The 19,016-nt window shown below is 42.6% G+C and overlaps 2 protein-coding genes across 2 annotated transcripts in view; both read left to right on the top strand.

The window, feature by feature from the left end:
- LOC139448566 (ATP-binding cassette sub-family C member 4-like) overlaps positions 1-5,657 on the top strand; it is a 51,985-nt gene extending 46,328 nt beyond the window's left edge. The window contains exon 8 of the mRNA XM_071230136.1: positions 5,188-5,657. Coding sequence (XP_071086237.1) covers positions 5,188-5,458 — 271 coding nt within the window. The 3' untranslated portion in view covers positions 5,459-5,657. The remainder of the gene's footprint in view (positions 1-5,187) is intronic.
- The window catches only part of LOC139448567 (mitochondrial fission 1 protein-like), a 168,828-nt gene that overhangs the window by 77,800 nt on the left and 72,012 nt on the right, over positions 1-19,016 (top strand). The gene's annotated exons all lie outside the window — the stretch shown is intronic.

Genomic DNA, 19,016 nt, shown 5'->3' with positions numbered 1-19,016 from the left:
AAACTTTGTGAAATTTGGTAGTTGTGTATTTAGTAGTGGGGTTCAACACTTGTTTTTCATTTTTTGTTTTGACCTTTATGTTACATTCTCACTTTGACCTTGCTCCTAAATACTCTCACTATACATTTACTCTCACTATAAACAGGGGCGGGTCTTATAGCCTAGTGGTTAAAGCGTTCGCTCGTCATGCCGAAGACCCGGGTTCGATTCCCGACATGGGTGCAATGTGTGAGGCCCATTTCTGGTGTCCCCCGCCGTGTTATTGCTGGAATATTACTAAAAGCGGCGTAAAACCATACTTACTCACTCACTCACTATAAACATCCTCTGATCAGAAATCACTGGTTCAGTGAAGCTGAAACTTCACTTGCTGGTTCCCACCAATGATGACACCTGTATTAATTCAACAGGCTTATCCTTTCATTCCCCATGTGCCAGTCACGTGATACTGATGTAAACCCAAATCTCTGACGTACTCTCATTACACTGCCTGTTACACAAGGCAAGTCACGGTGGTATGTTGTAGCTCACCTGTCTCTACGCCAGTCATGTGATACTGATGTAAACCCAAATCTCTGACGTACTCTCATTACACTGCCTGTTACACAAGGCTAGTCACGGTGGTATGTTGTAGCTCACCTGTCTCTATGCCAGTCATGTGATACTGATGTAAACCCAAATCTCTGACGTACTCTCATTACACTGCCTGTTACACAAGGCTAGTCACGGTGGTATGTTGTAGCTCACCTGTCTCTATGCCAGTCACGTGATACTGATGTAAACCCAAATCTCTGACGTACTCTCATTACACTGCCTGTTACACAAGGCTAGTCACGGTGGTATGTTGTAGCTCACCCGTCTCTATGCCAGTCACGTGATACTGATGTAAACCCAAATCTCTGACGTACTCTCATTACACTGCCTGTTACACAAGGCTAGTCACGGTGATATGTTGTAGCTCACCCGTCTCTACGCCAGTCACGTGATACTGATGTAAACCCAAATCTCTGACGTACTCTCATTACACTGCCTGTTACACAAGGCGAGTCACAGTGATATGTTGTAGCTCACCTGTCTCTATGCCAATCACATGATACTGTTGTAAACCCAAATCTCTGACGTACTCTCATTACACTGACTGCCTGTTACATAAGGCAAGTCACAGTGATATGTTGTAGCTCACCTGTCTCTATGCCAGTCACGTGATACTGTTGTAAACCCAAATCTCTGACGTACTGTCATTACACTGACTGCCTGTTACATAAGGCAAGTCACAGTGATATGTTGTAGCTCACCCGTCTCTATGCCAGTCACTTGATACTGATGTAAACCCAAATCTCTGACGTACTCTCATTACACTGCCTGTTACACAAGGCAAGTCACGGTGGTATGTCGTAGCTCACCCGTCTCTACGCCAGTCATGTGATACTGATGTAAACCCAAATCTCTGACATACTCTCATTACACTGACTGCCTGTTACATAAGGCGAGTCACAGTGATATGTTGTAGCTCACCCGTCTCTATGCCAGTCATGTGATACTGTTGTAAACCCAAATCTCTGACGTATTCTCATGTGTATACACTACCTGTTACACCAGGCTAGTCACAGTGATATGTTGTAGCTCACCTGTCTCTATGCCAGTCACATGATACTGTTGTAAACCCAAATCTCTGACGTACTCTCATTACACTGACTGCCTGTTACATAAGGCAAGTCACAGTGATATGTTGTAGCTCACCCGTCTCTATGCCAGTCACTGATACTGATGTAAACCCAAATATCTGACGTACTCTCATTACACTGCCTGTTACACAAGGCAAGTCACGGTGGTATGTTGTAGCTCACCCGTCTCTATGCCAGTCACTGATACTGATGTAAACCCAAATATCTGACGTACTCTCATTACACTGCCTGTTACACAAGGCAAGTCACAGTGGTATGTTGTAGCTCACCTGTCTCTATGCCAGTCACGTGATACTGATGTAAACCCAAATATCTGACGTACTCTCATTACACTGCCTGTTACACAAGGCAAGTCACAGTGATATGTTGTAGCTCACCCGTCTCTATGCCAGTCATGTGATACTGATGCTGTAGTGGCCTGAGTTTATTCGAAACAGGTGTCCTTGTTGTACAGAACAACTTTAGTGTGACAGTTGGGATATTGTGTTGGCATAATACACTGTTTACGACAATATTCCAATATTAGCAAATATGAAATAATTGTTGACAAGCATAAAATCAGAAGTCATGAGTGGATATACAGTGTGTATTATACAATATTCCAAATTAAATATTTGATAAAAGAGTTAAAAGTATTTACAAAATCAGTATGTTTCATCAAGCTGATGCAGGCAAGCAGCCCTTATTTCGTTTTAGTTTGAGAATGTGTACTACCTGAGTATTTCTTTTTGGGGTGTCTGAATATGTATGGTTCTGATGGTCCATATTGCCACAGCCCCAGATAAAGAAGAATGTCCATCCGTATTTTAAACTATTAATTGGATCTCATCTGCTCTACAATAAGTCATACAGGCACTCTTTATCCCTTACATCCCCCATCAGGACTAATATTATCCCATGCGAGCTTTGTAATTGTGACTGGGTTGTAGATGTAACTGTTTTTTGTGACACGATTGTGACTGAGATGATGTCAGTTTCAACAGGTTATGTCGTAGACAAAAAAGTTAGGAACATACTGTCTTTTGCAAGACTTTCTGCATTGTCTTCTTGGCCACTTTCATAATGCTGGACAACTCTTCCTGATCTATTTGAGTGGCTCCCTCTATCTTAAAGTGCCGCGGGTTATTTCTTGAGCCGTCAGTGGAGTGTTTACTTGCATGTTTTCATTCTCATTGGGTATTAACAGGGCTGGGAAGATACACCAACTGTGCGATCCGATACGTATCACGATACCTTGCCCACGAACTGATATGTATCGCGATACCTTGCCCACGATCTGATATGTGTCATGATACCTTGCCCACGATCTGATATGTATCACGATACTTTGCACACCATCTGATATGTATCGCGGTACCTTGCCCACGATCTGATATGTATCATGATACCTTGCCCACGATCTGATACGTATCACGATACCTTGCCTACGATCCACGATCTGATATGTATCACGATACATTGCCCAGATACCTTGCCCACGATCTGATATGTAATGCGATACCTTGCCCACGATCTGATATGTATCGCGATACCTTGCCCATGATCTGATATGTATCGCGATACCTTGCCCACGACCTGATATGTATCACGATACCTTGTCCATGATCCGATACATATCACGATACCTTGCCCACGATCTGATATGTATCACAATACCTTGCCCATGATCTGATATGTATCGCGATACCTTGCCCACGATCTGATATGTATCACGATACCTTGCCCAAGATCCGATACGTATCACAATACCTTGCCCACGATCCGATACGTATCATGATACCTTGCCCACGATCCGATACGTATCACGATACCTTGCCCACGATCTGATATGTATCACGATACCTTGCCCAGATACCTTGCCCACGATCTGATATGTATCACGATACCTTGCCCACGATCCGATACGTATCACAATACCTTGCCCACGGTCTGATATGTATCACGATACCATGCCCAGGATCTGATATGTATCACGATACCTTGCCCACAATCTGATATGTATCACGATACCTTGCATGTGCTCTTATCTGTAGTGCGTAAGCCATCTTTTTCATAGACAGGATGGCCAAATACCTTGCACACTAACGATTTACATTTGGCAGTGTCAAGTAAGGCACAATGGATGAAAATATTTAATTTTTCCCAACTAATTGTCACTAGTAATTAATATTTGGTGTAACATTTATTTAAAAAATACATTTTTAAGAATCAATACTTTCTACTTAATGTGTGAAAGTGATAGACGCTTGTTTTGAGAAGTAAAAAATCGCGATCAAACGATGCCTCTGCGTATCGTCCCACTACAAAGTATTAATATCTTTTTTTATATTCAGTCCTTTCTATCCAACCAAAAGGGCTACATTGAGTAGTTACGCACGATGTTTTGAAAATGTCTGTGCTTATTTATTTGCAAACAATTCAAAATGTAATTGGGTAATGGTATTTGTATTGTGTGGGAAAAGCAAAGTTGCTGGTTATCTGGAGCCCTGATCTTAGTTGTCCAAACATCTTTGTCTTTCTTCCTTTTTTCTTTCTCTTTTTGTGATGTTTTGTTTAATCTACTAATCCAAACAAGTGGTTTTTAACACAGATCAGTGTAAATTCTTGTTATACAATCTCATGGATAAGATGCATATTTTTATTTCAACTAAGAGACCAGGTATTCAGGAAGTTTCAAGCCTTTATACTAGTGTTTATGCTCAATAAAGTATATACAGTAAACTCTGGTTATAACGAACTAAAATTAGTAGTTCTTTTGAGTTCGTTATAAATGCTGTTTACTGTAAAATTATGCAAAATTGCCACAAATTAAGTATCGCAATATGTATTGTATCAGGAAAAAGTCGTATTGTGATATCCCAAGTGGTAACTTAATGCAGATCAGGTTATAATTAACTTGTGACTAATAGTAAGTCATGTTCCCTTCAGAAAGGTATTTGAATCAACAAATATCATGGGGACAAAGATGAATAGGACAATGAATTGAGAAACTCCCATGTTTACCATACAGTCTGTTGGGGTTGTACGGAATGCCATTTTTGCATGTGTTAGATTTGTTTGGTGTTTCATATGTCCAACTATCAATACACTGCAGACACGCACTACACATATGTAATACCGTATTCCACGTAATAAGTGCTGAGGGCACTCTCTAATTAGAAATAGGGGGCTCTTATTAGAATACTATTTTGGTGAAAAAACAGAGTTGAAAGATAAATTTCATGGTTTATGCTGACAGCCTGAAATGTTTATCCTTAATTATGGGCATTTGATTCTGGAAAAATATATCTGTTGTACATAAACATTTCAGGCTGTCAGCATAAACCACGAAATTTATCTTGTAACTCTGTTTTTTTAACCAAAATAACATTCTAATAAGAACCCGCTATTTCTAATTTTGAGAGCGCCCTGGGCGCTCAACGTGGAATACGGTATTTGTGTTTACATGAAACAGATATAAGCACAATATGGAAGTGAGTACACCCTCAATTCTTTATTTCAGTACGGAAATAGGCAAGATTCGCAATACACGCAATGTGCAGGCCTTTATCCTAGGGCCAGTATTCGTGTCCATGAAGCTGGTGATATTCCTCATGGTGCTCGTGTATGTGTGTACGGGAAAAGTGCTGATGTCCAAGTCGTTGTTTGTGGCCATTGGACTTCTGCATGGCATCCGAGTTTCTGTGACTCTGTTCATTGCCCTCGGCTTTCAGTTCTCTGCAGAGACTGCCGTCTGCTGCCAGCGGATACAGGTTTGTCATCTTTCAGTGTAATGATACAGCTGTACAGTGGGGGTGGGGGCTGTGTACAGCTGTATAGGTGGTGTTGTTGGTTTGATACAGCTGTACAGTGAGAATGGGGGCTTTGTACAGCTGTATAGGTGGTGTGGGTTTGATACAGCTGTACAGTGGGGTGGGGGCTGTGTACAGCTGTATAGGTGGTGTTGTTGGTTTGATATAGTTGTACAGTGGGGGTGGGGGCTGTGTACAGCTGTATAGGTGGTGTTGTTGGTTTGATACAGCTGTACAGTGGGAATGGGGGCTTTGTACAGCTGTATAGGTGGTGTGGGTTTGATACAGCTGTACCGTGGGGGTGGGGGCTGTGTACAGCTGTATAGGTGTTGTGGGTTTGATACAGTTGTACAGTGGGGGTGGGGGCTTTGTACAGCTGTATGGGTGGTGTTGTGGGTTCGATACAGCTGTACAGTGGGAGTGGGGGCTTTGTACAGCTGTATAGGTGGTGTTGTGGATTTGATACAGCTGTGAAGTGGTGCTATGACGTTTTTGTCAACTGTAAGAATGGTGCTATATGGTTTATGCCCTTGTATTGGGGCTATGTGGTTTATACCACTGTACTGGGGCTATGTGGTTTATACCACTGTACTGGGGCTATGGTATTTATGACACTGTATTGGTGCCGTGGCATTTATGACACTGTATTTGTGCTATGGCGTTAATACCACTGTATTGTTGCTATGGCGTTAATACCACTGTATTGTTGCTATGGAGTTTATACTGCTGTATTGGTGCTATTGCATTTATGACAGAGTATTGGTGCTATGGCGTTTTTGCAACTGTAAGAGTGGTGCTATATGGTTTATGCCCTTGTATTGGGGCTATGGGGTTAGTACCATTGTATTGGTGCTATAGCATTTATGACACTGTATTGTTGCTATGGCGTTTATGACACTGTATTGGTGCCGTGGAGGTATAGTGCTGTGGGTGTATAGTGCTGTGGAGGTATAGTGCTGTGGAGGTTTAGTGCTGTGGAGATATAGAGCCATTGAGATATAGTGCCGTTGAGATATAGAGCCATGGAGGTATAGTGCCATGGAGGTATAGTGCCGTGGAGATATAGAGCCATGGAGGTATAGTGCCGTGGAGATATAGAGCCATGGAGGTATATAGCCATGGAGGTACAGTGCCATGGAGGTACAGTGCCGTGGAGGTATAGTGCCGTGGAGGTATAGTGCCGTGGAGATATAGAGCCATGGAGGTATATAGCCATGGAGGTACAGTGCCATGGAGGTACAGTGCCATGGAGGTATAGTGCCGTGGAGATATAGAGCCATGGAGGTATAGTGCCATGGAGATATAGAGCCATGGAGGTATAGTGCAGTGGAAGTATAGTGCCGTGGAGGTATAGTGCCGTGGAGATATAGAGCCATGGAGGTATAGTGCCGTGGAGATATAGAGCCGTGGAGATAAAGTGCCGTTGAGATATAGAGCCATGGAGGTACAGTGCCATGGAGGTATAGTGCCATGGAGGTATAGAGCCGTGGAGATATAGAGCCGTGGAGATATAGTGCCATGGAGGTATAGTGCCGTGGAGATATAGAGCCGTGGAGGTATAGTGCCATGGAGTTATAGAGCCGTGGAGGTATAGAGCCATGGAGGTATAGAGCCGTGGAGGTATAGTGCCATGGAGTTATAGAGCCATGGAGGTATAGTGCCGTGGAGGTATAGAGCCATGGAGGTATAGAGCCGTGGAGGTATAGTGCCGTGGAGTTATTGAGCCGTGGAGGTATAGAGCCATGGAGTTATAGAGCCGTGGAGGTATAGAGCCATGGAGGTATAGTGCCGTGGAGGTATAGTGCTGTGCTTGTTGATCAGTTACAAAAAATGAGGGGTGTAGTTTTTCAGCTTGAATCAACTTACTATTCTACCCAACCATGATAAGTCACATTGTCATCATATATTGTCACAATCTACAGTTAATCTCATCCATATTCACGTATGTACTCACCATTATCTTAGATTGGATGATCTACAGTAAACTCCCTTTTTAACGAACAACTTATAACGAACTGACAGATATTACAAACTGATTTTTGGGCCCATCCATTTGCTGTATATGGACAGTATATATACATATACAAACTACGGTTATAACAAACTAAAATTAGTGGTCCCTTTTAGTTATAACCATAGTTCGCCAGAAACCTATGATTGTGGGTTCGAGTCTCGGTTCACCCCGATTATGTTTCTAGGTTTGTCAACACCATACCCATGTTCGTGGGTTTCACCGAAGTGGCTTTCCTCCCACATTAAGCTGACACGCTGCAATATAACTGGAATAATGTTAAAAGCGGCGTTAAACCCAACTCACTCACTCACTCACTATAAACATAGTTTACTGTACATAGTTTACTTATCATGATTGACTCATTTTTCAAGTCGGTGTTCACGTTTGGCCAATCTTCAGGCAGTGGGCAAGACTCGAGGTTAATGTTGAAGTAATCGAAAGGCCTTGGTTCGATTCCCTACATGTGTACAAACTGTAAAGGCCATTTTGGGAATATAGCTTCATGTGACGTAATGTTGTAAACTCTTGTTTGTTGTTTAACGCTACACTCAGCAATATTTCAGCTATATGACGGCGGTGTGTGAATAATTGAGTGTGGAATTGATTGACATCATGAGCATCAATCCATGTAATTTTGATATGATGACATGCATCCACCAAGCCAGCGAGGCCGCCCCCCCTCGATCCCATTAGTCGCCTCGAACTGCAAGCATGAGTTGCTGAAGACCTATTCTACCCCGACTTTTGCACTCATGCTCGGGGCGGTCGGGTAGCCGAGTGGTTAAAGCATTCGCTTGTCACGCTGAAGACCGGGATGCGATTCACGATATGGGTGCAATGTGTGATGCCCATTTCTGGTGTCCCCCGCTGTGATATTGCTGGAATATTGCTAAAACCATACTCACTCACTCACTCATGCTCAATTGACCCCCACACTTGTATACACTGTTGTTATATCATAGCGTGTCGGTTAATTTGGGAGGAAAGCCCGAGGTGATGTAGGTCTCAGACGTTTACCGCTTTGGTGAAACCCACAAGCACGGGTATGGTGCTGACAAACCAGTTAATTGGTGCGAACCAGGATTTGAGCCCACAATCATAGGTTTCTGGCATGCCCAAGGGATGCAACTCTGCACGGCGAATTGTGGCATGTCAGACTACTGGGCTACCCGTGCTACAAGTGAGGTGCCAAACAACACACATATAACATACGTTTCATGAACCTTGCAGAAATTCTGCATTGATGTGAAGTAATTTGTATCATTCGTGGTTGTCGGTGTATTGCTGTATTATTGTGTATCATGTTGTGTATCTTATTGTGTATCACATATATAGAGCCATGGAGGTATAGAGCCATGGAGGTATAGTGCCATGGAAGTATAGTGCTGTGGAGATATAGAGCCATGGAGGTATAGTGCCGTGGAGATATAGAGCCATGGAGGTATAGTGCAGTGGAGATATAGAGCCATGGAGATACCGTAAATTTGGAAATTAATGCGTCTCCAAATTAATACGACTCCGGACCGCTAGCCAAAATGTGTCTCAATATCAATGCGACTCACCCAACCCAACCCAACCCAAGTGGAATGATACATATCCTTACCTTAATCCAATCAAACAGCAAACAGCACTGCTTATTAGCACTGAGTAAAGCACTTCCGTAAAAACATTAAACAGTGTTTTCCTAAAAACAACACACAGTTTATATGTTTCCCCTGTTGACTGGCATTAAGGAAGTTCAAAGGCAATAAAATAATTGAACCAACAACAGTTCACAGATTGGTATGCGGAGAAGGTGTCAACAAGCTTGACACAAATGGGTAGAACTCTTGACCCCAGCTGTGATAACTCACCGGAAGCCCATTATGTAATTCCTATTCTTCAAATGACATTGTTACATGTTACAACTGCTGCTCAATAAACCCTGTTTGTGTTTATTTTAAAGTCGGTATTTCCGCTATCCAAAGTGTTCAGTGAGGCCGTCTTATTGTTGATAGTCATTCGGAGACATCAATGTGAAGTTAATTAATGCGAGCAAAGACGGTTCCCATTTTCGCATTTAATTCACAATCACTTTATTTTCAAGATTTAAGATATTTTGGGGTTGAATTTATCTATGCGTGTGTGTCGTGTCTTCCTTACCTATTCCATTACGAGTGTCCCCAAGGGTTACCAGGACAAAGGTCCCTAGTGAACTTCAGTGGTACATCTGTGATCTATCTTTGGTGAATCTGTGATCTATCTGTGGTATATCTGTGATCTATCTGTGATCTATCTGTGGTATATCTGTGATCATCAGTGCTACATCTGTGGGAAAGCAAAGATAAATCAGTTCCTTGGTGTCAAGTCAAAGTCAAAGACGTTTATTGTATCAAAGGCCATCGGCCCAATTACAAGTTCAGATAAATACAGTGGGTGAGAATTTACAGATTTGGATACTTATAAAAATATAACATTCATTTAACAATCGGTGATAATCATCAGGACTTTCTAGGGTAAGGTAATCAAAATTCTGAATTTCCACTCAACATGTTATTTCGTAGTTCCATTCCATGTTTTACAAATAAAGACAGTTTAAACATTACGTCAGCATCATTCGATGACAAAATATAAACAAACGCTATTCTACTCGTCTTAGATAAGAAACATTCTGGTTTATATTTAGTACGTAGTTCTGCATAATAAGGACATAAGGTGTCCCTTCTAAGACCAATACCAGGTAGGAACTCACAAGGTTACCCCCCACACAGAGGGTGTTATTTCTCTTTGTTGAATGGGGATCCTGGGTTTAGACGAACTCCATTTGCCTCCAATATCAGCCCAACTTTAGCTCATTTGAACAAGAGCTCATGGTCAGTATGCTACCAAAGATAGCAGGCCACGAAGTTAATTTTTTACCAATATGGCTACTAAGGCTACAAGATTTTTTTCCAGGTAGCCAGTGGTAAAATCAAGAAGTCAAGCCAATATTGTAGTTTGTATGTGTGCTTGCTTGTTTGTTGTTTTACACCGCACTCAGCAATATTCCAGCTATATGACCGCGGTCTGTAAATAATCGAGTTTGCACCAGACAATACAGTGATTGACATCATGAGCATCGATCCATGCAATTGGGATCGATGACATGCATCAACCAAGTCAGCGAGCCTGACCACCCGATCCCGTTAGTCACCTCTTTCGACAAGCATAGTCGCCCTTTACTGCAAGCATGGGTTGCTGAAGACCTATTCTACCCCGGATCTTCATGATTGTAGGTAGCTAAAAGCATTTGAAATTATCTTTTATCAAATAACTATTATGATATGTACAAGTCATATCACTAGTCTTGAAATTGTATATCAGTGGAAACTACTTGATTTTGGTTATTTGTGACTCAAACAATGATGCAATTTATATTACTAGATTATTTAGGTATATCCTTGCGTATCCAATGAGCATTGTCAACTAAAATAAAATACTAATGACATTGATATTTTTGTATTTCTGTTCATTATTGACTTTAGGAGGTATTATATGCAAGTACAATTATTAGCAGACATGTTTTCCACAATCAGCTTTTATTTTTTTTGTGTCTTCAAATGTGAAGGAATAGAATTTAGTTGCCACAAGATATTTTTCAAGGTAGTCATTTGGCTACCTCTGAATGTTAGACAGTAGACAAATTGATATTTGGGTCGATTTGGCGACTGTTTTAGTTGCTACTTTGGTGCCTGGATAGCTTCAATACATTCCATTCACACAGTTGATTCTTGTGCCTGAGCATGTCACCATTTATTTGTAAAAAATACTAAATCATTGTTTCTTTGCATGCAGATCAGTTGCTTATTAACTTTAACTGCTGAGCAATTTTTTATACATGTTTTACCGATAAAATTAAAAAAATTATCATTTTCTTTTTAATGCCTAAACCAGGAAAAAGCATAATTAATCTGCAATGGTCTTACCAAGTTTTTATTCTTTTTTTAACATTAGCTCAAACATCTGGGTACATGGTTTCTTACACCTACACCTTGTTTTCGTCAGTAATTGGATTTCAAAATTTCTTTTTAGCATAATATGTATAATATATGTCCTTTCTTGTGATTTTAATCTGTTACTCCTTCTTCAAGGGTTGTTCTGCATACCACCTTGTGGCAGCCACTTCTGCTTGCACGTTGCTGATTGTTTGTGTGTTAATGTGATGCGAGTGTCACGGACCATAACCGCCATGTCTTGTAGAGCTGCCACCTTGTTGTCATAACAACCTATCATATATACAGACACACTTCAGGAATTCAGCAAGCAGGGTTATAAAGTTTTATATTTTATTGGAAATGATTGTGTTCTTTTGGCAGTTGTACGTCTATACTTTTTGTATTAAGTAGTAAATGAATACATGTATAAGCACTCATAAGTGCTTAAACAATTTGCCTATTTGTATGTTGTTTTCTCATGATTACAGGAGTTGTTGATGAAACCTGCTTCATTATCTTCGGGGGCGGTCGGGTAGCCTAGTGGTTAAAGCGTTCGCTCATCACGCTGAAGACCCGGGTTCGATTCCCAAAATGGGTACAATGTGTGAAGCCCATTTCTGGTGTCCCCCGCCGTGATATTGCTGGAATATTGCTAAAAGCGGCGTAAAACCATACTCAATCACACTCACTCATTATCTTCGTTGAAGTTAAAATGTAATGTTAACTGCATTTTTAGAATCCCAAAGTTCAATTGAAATCTGGATTTGAATGTTGATCTGCTTTGCATAATGTCTCAAATTTGAGATATTTTTCTTTTCGGTAGTTAGGTGTAGTTCTGAAAGGTGTTGTTTTCTAAAGTGTTCTGTTTCCTGTTTCCTGTTTCCTGTTTCCTGTAAGCAGGGCAATAGTTCGCTGTGGAAGTGTGACAGACTGCAACATCAACATTTCTTAAAGTACCAGATAATGATCAAATACATCTAACCTATTTCAAACTGCTCAAGCTTATATTTCAATCTACACTAGGGGTGGTCGGGTAGCCCGGTGGTTAAAGCGTTGGCTCGTCATGCCGAAGACCCGGGTTCGATTCCTGACATGGGTACAATGTGTGAAGCCCATTTCTGGTGTCCCCCGCCGTGATATTGCTGGAATATTGCTAAAAGCGGCGTAAAACCATACTCACTCACTCAATCTACACTAGAAATAGGTCAATAGTTACGTTGGATTACGTGCTGATTTTTAGCTCACCTGACTGCAAGTCACGTGGCTCTGTGTCATGGCCTGCTTGTCCAGTGTCCGGCATCAGCATCTGTAAACATCCTCTTCCCTGGAACCACTGGACATGCTTATTTCTACCAATGATGACACCTGAGTTTGTTCAAGAGCTGAGAATCTTATTTTGTATGTGGTCACCAAGGCAGCCATATTGAAAAAGCTATTGATTGCTGCCACTCAGCCATCTTGTTGAAATGTAATCTAATGCTCTTAAATTCTCTCAAAAGATATATTTGTTATATCTTCTTCCTCTCTCAAATTGCCAGACTGAGACTGAGAAAGCTGTACTTTGACATGTATATTTGCACGCCAGAAACCTATGATTGTGGGTTCGAATCCCAGTTCGCCCCGATTATGTTTCTAGGTTTGTCAGCACCATACCCGTGCTTGTGGGTTTCACCGAAATGGTAAACGTCTAAGACCTGCATCACTTCGGGCTTTCCTCCCACATTAAGCTGACACGCCGTGATATAACTGGAATACTGTTAAAACCAGCGTGAAACCCAACTCACTCACTCACTTGACATTTAAGCTGTTGACTATACTAATACATCCAGGTGAGCTACAGTTCCGTGGCTCTAATTTGTAAAATATTTGATAACATCTGTAACATTTTATTTTATTTTTTTCTTTTAAATTTCTCTTCTGCTGTAGTAGATCTAGAAATAGATTGATTTTTTGGTGAGTGCTAGCTTCAAGCAATTTCCAGACTGAAACTGATATTGATCACATTCCAACATCTCAATGATGCCAGATGATGCTTGTACTGAGGCTAGAAAATGCTTGTACTGAGACCAGACAATGCTTGTACTGATGCCAGACAATGCTTGTACAGAGCCAGACAATGCTTGTAGTGAAGCCAGACAATGCTTGTACTGATGCCAGACAATGCTTGTAGTGAGGCCAGACAATGCTTGTACTGAGGCCAGACAATGCTTGTAGTGAGGCCAGACAATGCTTGTAGTGAGGCCAGACAATGCTTGTACTGAGGCCAGACAATACTTGTACTGAGGCCAGACAATGCTTGTAGTGAGGCCAGACAATGCTTGTAGTGAGGCCAGACAATGCTTGTAGCAAAGCCAGACAATGCTTGTACGTAGGCCAGACAATGCTTGTACTGAGGCAAGACAATGCTTGTAATGAAGCCAGACAATGCTTGTAGTGAGACCAAACAATGCTTTTACTAAGACCAAACAATGCTTGTACTGATGCCAGACAATGCTTGTACTGAGGCTAGACAATGCTTGTAGTGAAGCCAGACAATGCTTGTACTAAGGCCAGACAATGCTTGTACTGAGGCCAGACAATGCTTGTAGTGAGGCCAGACAATGCTTGTAGTGAAGCCAGACAATGCTTCTAGTGAGACCAGACAATGCTTGTACGTAGGCCAGACAATGCTTGTAGTGAGGCCAGACAATGCTTGTACTAAGGCCAGACAATGCTTGTACTGCAGCCAGACAATGCTTGTACGTAGGCCAGACAATGCTTGTATTGAGATCAGACAATGCTTGTAGTGAGACCAGACAATTCTTGTAGTGATGCCAGACAATGCTTGTAGTGAGATCAGACAATGCTTTTAGTGAGACCAGACAATGCTTGTAGTAATGCCAGACAATTCTTGTAGTGAGATCAGACAATGCTTGTAGTGAGACCAGACAATGCTTGTAGTGAGACAAGACAATGCTTGTACTGAGGCCAGACACTGCTTGTACTGAGACCAGACAATGCTTGTAGTGAAGCCAGACAATGCTTGTCGTGAAGCCAGACAATGCTTGTACTGAGGCCAGACAATGCTTGCAAAGAGCCAGACAATGTTTGTACTGAGACCAGACAATGCTTGTAGTGAGACAAGACAATGCTTGTACTGCAGCCAGACAATGCTTGAACTGAGGCCATACAATGCTTGTAGTGAAGCCAGACAATGCTTGTACTGAGACCATACAATGCTTTTACTAAGGCCAGACAATGCTTGTACTAAGGCCAGACAATGCTTGTACTGCAGCCAGACAAGGCTTGTACTAAGGCCCGACAATGTTTGTACTGAGACCAGACAATGCTTGTAGTGAGGCCAGACAATGCTTGTACAGAGCCAGACAATGCTTGTAGTAAGGCCAGACAATGCTTTTACTAAGGCCAGACAATGCATGTACTAAGGCCAGACAATGCTTGTAGTAAGGCCAGACAAAGCTTGTACTGAGGCCAGACAATGCTTGTACTGAGGCCAGACAATGCTTGTACTGAGGCCAGACAATGCTTGTACTGAGGCCAGACAATGCTTGTAGTGAAGCCAGACAATGCTTGTACTGAGACCAAACAATGCTTTTACTAAGGCCAGACAATGCTTGTACTAAGGCCAGACAATGCTTGTACTGCAGCCAGACAAGGCTTGTACTAAGGCCCGACAATGTTTGTACTGAGACCAGACAATGCTTGTAGTGAGGCCAGACAATGCTTGTACAGAGCCAGACAATGCTTGTAGTAAGGCCAGACAATGCTTTTACTAAGGCCAGACAATGCATGTACTAAGGCCAGACAATGCTTGTAGTGAGACCAGACAATGCTTGTACTGAGACCAGACAATGCTTGTAGTGAGGCCAGACAATGCTTGTACAGAGCCAGACAATGCTTGTAGTAAGGCCAGACAATGCTTGTACTGAGGCCAGACAATACTTGTACTGAGGCCAGACAATGCTTGTAGTGAGGCCAGACAATGCTTGTAGTGAGGCCAGACAATGCTTGTAGTAAAGCCAGACAATGCTTGTACGTAGGCCAGACAATGCTTGTACTGAGGCAAGACAATGCTTGTAATGAAGCCAGACAATGCTTGTAGTGAGACCAAACAATGCTTTTACTAAGACCAAACAATGCTTGTACTGATGCCAGACAATGCTTGTACTGAGGCTAGACAATGCTTGTAGTGAAGCCAGACAATGCTTGTAGTGAAGCCAGACAATGCTTCTAGTGAGACCAGACAATGCTTGTACGTAGGCCAGACAATGCTTGTAGTGAGGCCAGACAATGCTTGTACTAAGGCCAGACAATGCTTGTACGTAGGCCAGACAATGCTTGTATTGAGATCAGACAATGCTTGTAGTGAGACCAGACAATTCTTGTAGTGATGCCAGACAATGCTTGTAGTGAGATCAGACAATGCTTTTAGTGAGACCAGACAATGCTTGTAGTAATGCCAGACAATTCTTGTAGTGAGATCAGACAATGCTTGTAGTGAGACCAGACAATGCTTGTAGTGAGACAAGACAATGCTTGTACTGAGGCCAGACACTGCTTGTACTGAGACCAGACAATGCTTGTAGTGAAGCCAGACAATGCTTGTCGTGAAGCCAGACAATGCTTGTACTGAGGCCAGACAATGCTTGCAAAGAGCCAGACAATGTTTGTACTGAGACCAGACAATGCTTGTAGTGAGACAAGACAATGCTTGTACTGCAGCCAGACAATGCTTGAACTGAGGCCATACAATGCTTGTAGTGAAGCCAGACAATGCTTGTACTGAGACCATACAATGCTTTTACTAAGGCCAGACAATGCTTGTACTAAGGCCAGACAATGCTTGTACTGCAGCCAGACAAGGCTTGTACTAAGGCCCGACAATGTTTGTACTGAGACCAGACAATGCTTGTAGTGAGGCCAGACAATGCTTGTACAGAGCCAGACAATGCTTGTAGTAAGGCCAGACAATGCTTTTACTAAGGCCAGACAATGCATGTACTAAGGCCAGACAATGCTTGTAGTAAGGCCAGACAAAGCTTGTACTGAGGCCAGACAATGCTTGTACTGAGGCCAGACAATGCTTCTACTGAGGCCAGACAATGCTTGTACTGAGGCCAGACAATGCTTGTAGTGAAGCCAGACAATGCTTGTACTGAGACCAAACAATGCTTTTACTAAGGCCAGACAATGCTTGTACTAAGGCCAGACAATGCTTGTACTGCAGCCAGACAAGGCTTGTACTAAGGCCCGACAATGTTTGTACTGAGACCAGACAATGCTTGTAGTGAGGCCAGACAATGCTTGTACAGAGCCAGACAATGCTTGTAGTAAGGCCAGACAATGCTTTTACTAAGGCCAGACAATGCATGTACTAAGGCCAGACAATGCTTGTAGTAAGGCCAGACAAAGCTTGTACTGAGGCCAGACAATGCTTGTACTGAGGCCAGACAATGCTTGTACTAAGGCCAGACAATGCTTGTACTGAGGCCAGACAATGCTTGTAGTGAGGCCAGACAATGCTTGTAGTGAATCCAGACAATGCTTGTAGTGAAGCCAGACAATGCTTGTAGTGAAGCCAGACAATGCTTGTACGTAGGCCAGACAATGCTTGTACTGAGGCCAGACAATGCTTGTACTGAGGCCAGACAATGCTTGTACTGAGACCAAACAATGCTTTTACTAAGACCAAACAATGCTTGTACTGATGCCAGACAATGCTTGTACTGAGGCTAGACAATGCTTGTAGTGAAGCCAGACAATGCTTGTACTAAGGCCAGACAATGCTTGTACTGAGGCCAGACAATGCTTGTAGTGAGGCCAGACAATGCTTGTAGTGAAGCCAGACAATGCTTCTAGTGAGACCAGACAATGCTTGTACTGAGGCCAGACAATGCTTGTAGTGAGACCAGACAATGCTTGTACTGAGGCCAGACAATGCTTGTAGTGAGGCCAGACAATGCTTGTAGTGAGGCCAGACAATGCTTGTACTAAGGCCAGACAATGCTTGTACTAAGGCCAGACAATGCTTGTACTGAGGCCAGACAATGCTTGTAGTGAGACCAGACAATGCTTGTACTGAGGCCAGACAATGCTTGTAGTGAGGCCAGACAATGCTTGTAGTGGGGCCAGACAATGCTTGTACTAAGGCCAGACAATGCTTGTACGTAGGCCAGACAATGCTTGTACGTAGGCCAGACAATGCATGTACTAAGGCCAGACAATGCTTGTACTGAGGCCAGACAATGCTTGTAGTGAAGCCAGACAATGCTTGTACTAAGGCCAGACAATGCTTGTACTGAGGCCAGACAATGCTTGTAGTAATGCCAGACAATGCTTGTAGTGAGATCAGACAATGCTTGTAGTGAGACCAGACAATGCTTGTACTGAGGCCAGACACTGCTTGTACTGAGACCAGACAATGCTTGTAGTGAAGCCAGACAATGCTTGTACTGAGGCCAGACAATGCTTGTAGTGAAGCCAGACAATGCTTGTACTGAGGCCAGACAATGCTTGTACTGAGGCCAGACAATGCTTGTACTGAGACCAGACAATGCTTGTACTGAGACCAGACAATGCTTGTACTGAGGCCAGACAATGCTTGTAGTGAAGCCAGACAATGCTTGTACTGAGGCCAGACAATGCTTGTAGTGAAGCCAGACAATGCTTGTACTGAGACCATACAATGCTTTTACTAAGGCCAGACAATGCTTGTAGTGAGACCAGACAATGCTTGTAGTGATGCCAGACAATGCTTGTACTGCAGCCAGACAAGGCTTGTACTAAGGCCAGACAATGTTTGTACTGAGACCAGACAATACTTTTACTAAGGCCAGACAATGCATGTACTAAGGCCAGACAATGTTTGTAGTAAGGCCAGACAAAGCTTGTACTGAGGCCAGACAAAGCTTGTACTGAGGCCAGACAATGCTTGTAGTAAGGCCAGACAATGCTTGTACTAAGGCCAGACAATGCATGTACTGAGGCCAGACAATGCTTGTACTGAGGCCAGACAATGCTTGTACTGAGGCCAGACAATGCTTGTAGTAAGGCCAGACAATGCTTGTACTAAGGCCAGACAATGCTTGTACTGAGGCCAGACAATGCTTGTACTAAGGCCAGACAATGCTTGTACTAAGGCCAGACAATGCTTGTACTAAGGCCAGACAATGCTTGTACTGAGACCAGACAATGCTTGTAGTGAGACCAGACAATGCTTGTACTGAGACCAGACAATGCTTGTAGTGAGGCCAGACAATGCTTGTACTAACGCCTGTACTGATTGCTCTAACTAGGACTAAATAAACATCTGATGGCCACAGTTTGTCTGTTGATGAATACAGTTCTCATGGTCCAGACTCAATTCTGTCCTGTGATCTTTTCAATTTATCTTTTCCTCGCAATGAATTAGGATGGTATATCAATAACAGGATTAGGATGGTATGTCAATGTAATATGCATCCCCTAAACTAACGCACTGTGATAAGACTGAAGCTCTTCACAGTAGAGCTTCAACAGGTTCAAACTGTTTTACTCGAGTACCCTGAGGGTGAGGCATTAAACTTGACTCGTT

This window comes from Haliotis cracherodii, unplaced genomic scaffold (genome assembly GCF_022045235.1).
Source record: "Haliotis cracherodii isolate W230 unplaced genomic scaffold, xgHalCrac1.p SCAF_7, whole genome shotgun sequence".
NCBI classification, from domain to species: Eukaryota; Metazoa; Mollusca; class Gastropoda; order Lepetellida; family Haliotidae; genus Haliotis; species Haliotis cracherodii.
This window is presented reverse-complemented; position numbering and strand designations above follow the sequence as displayed.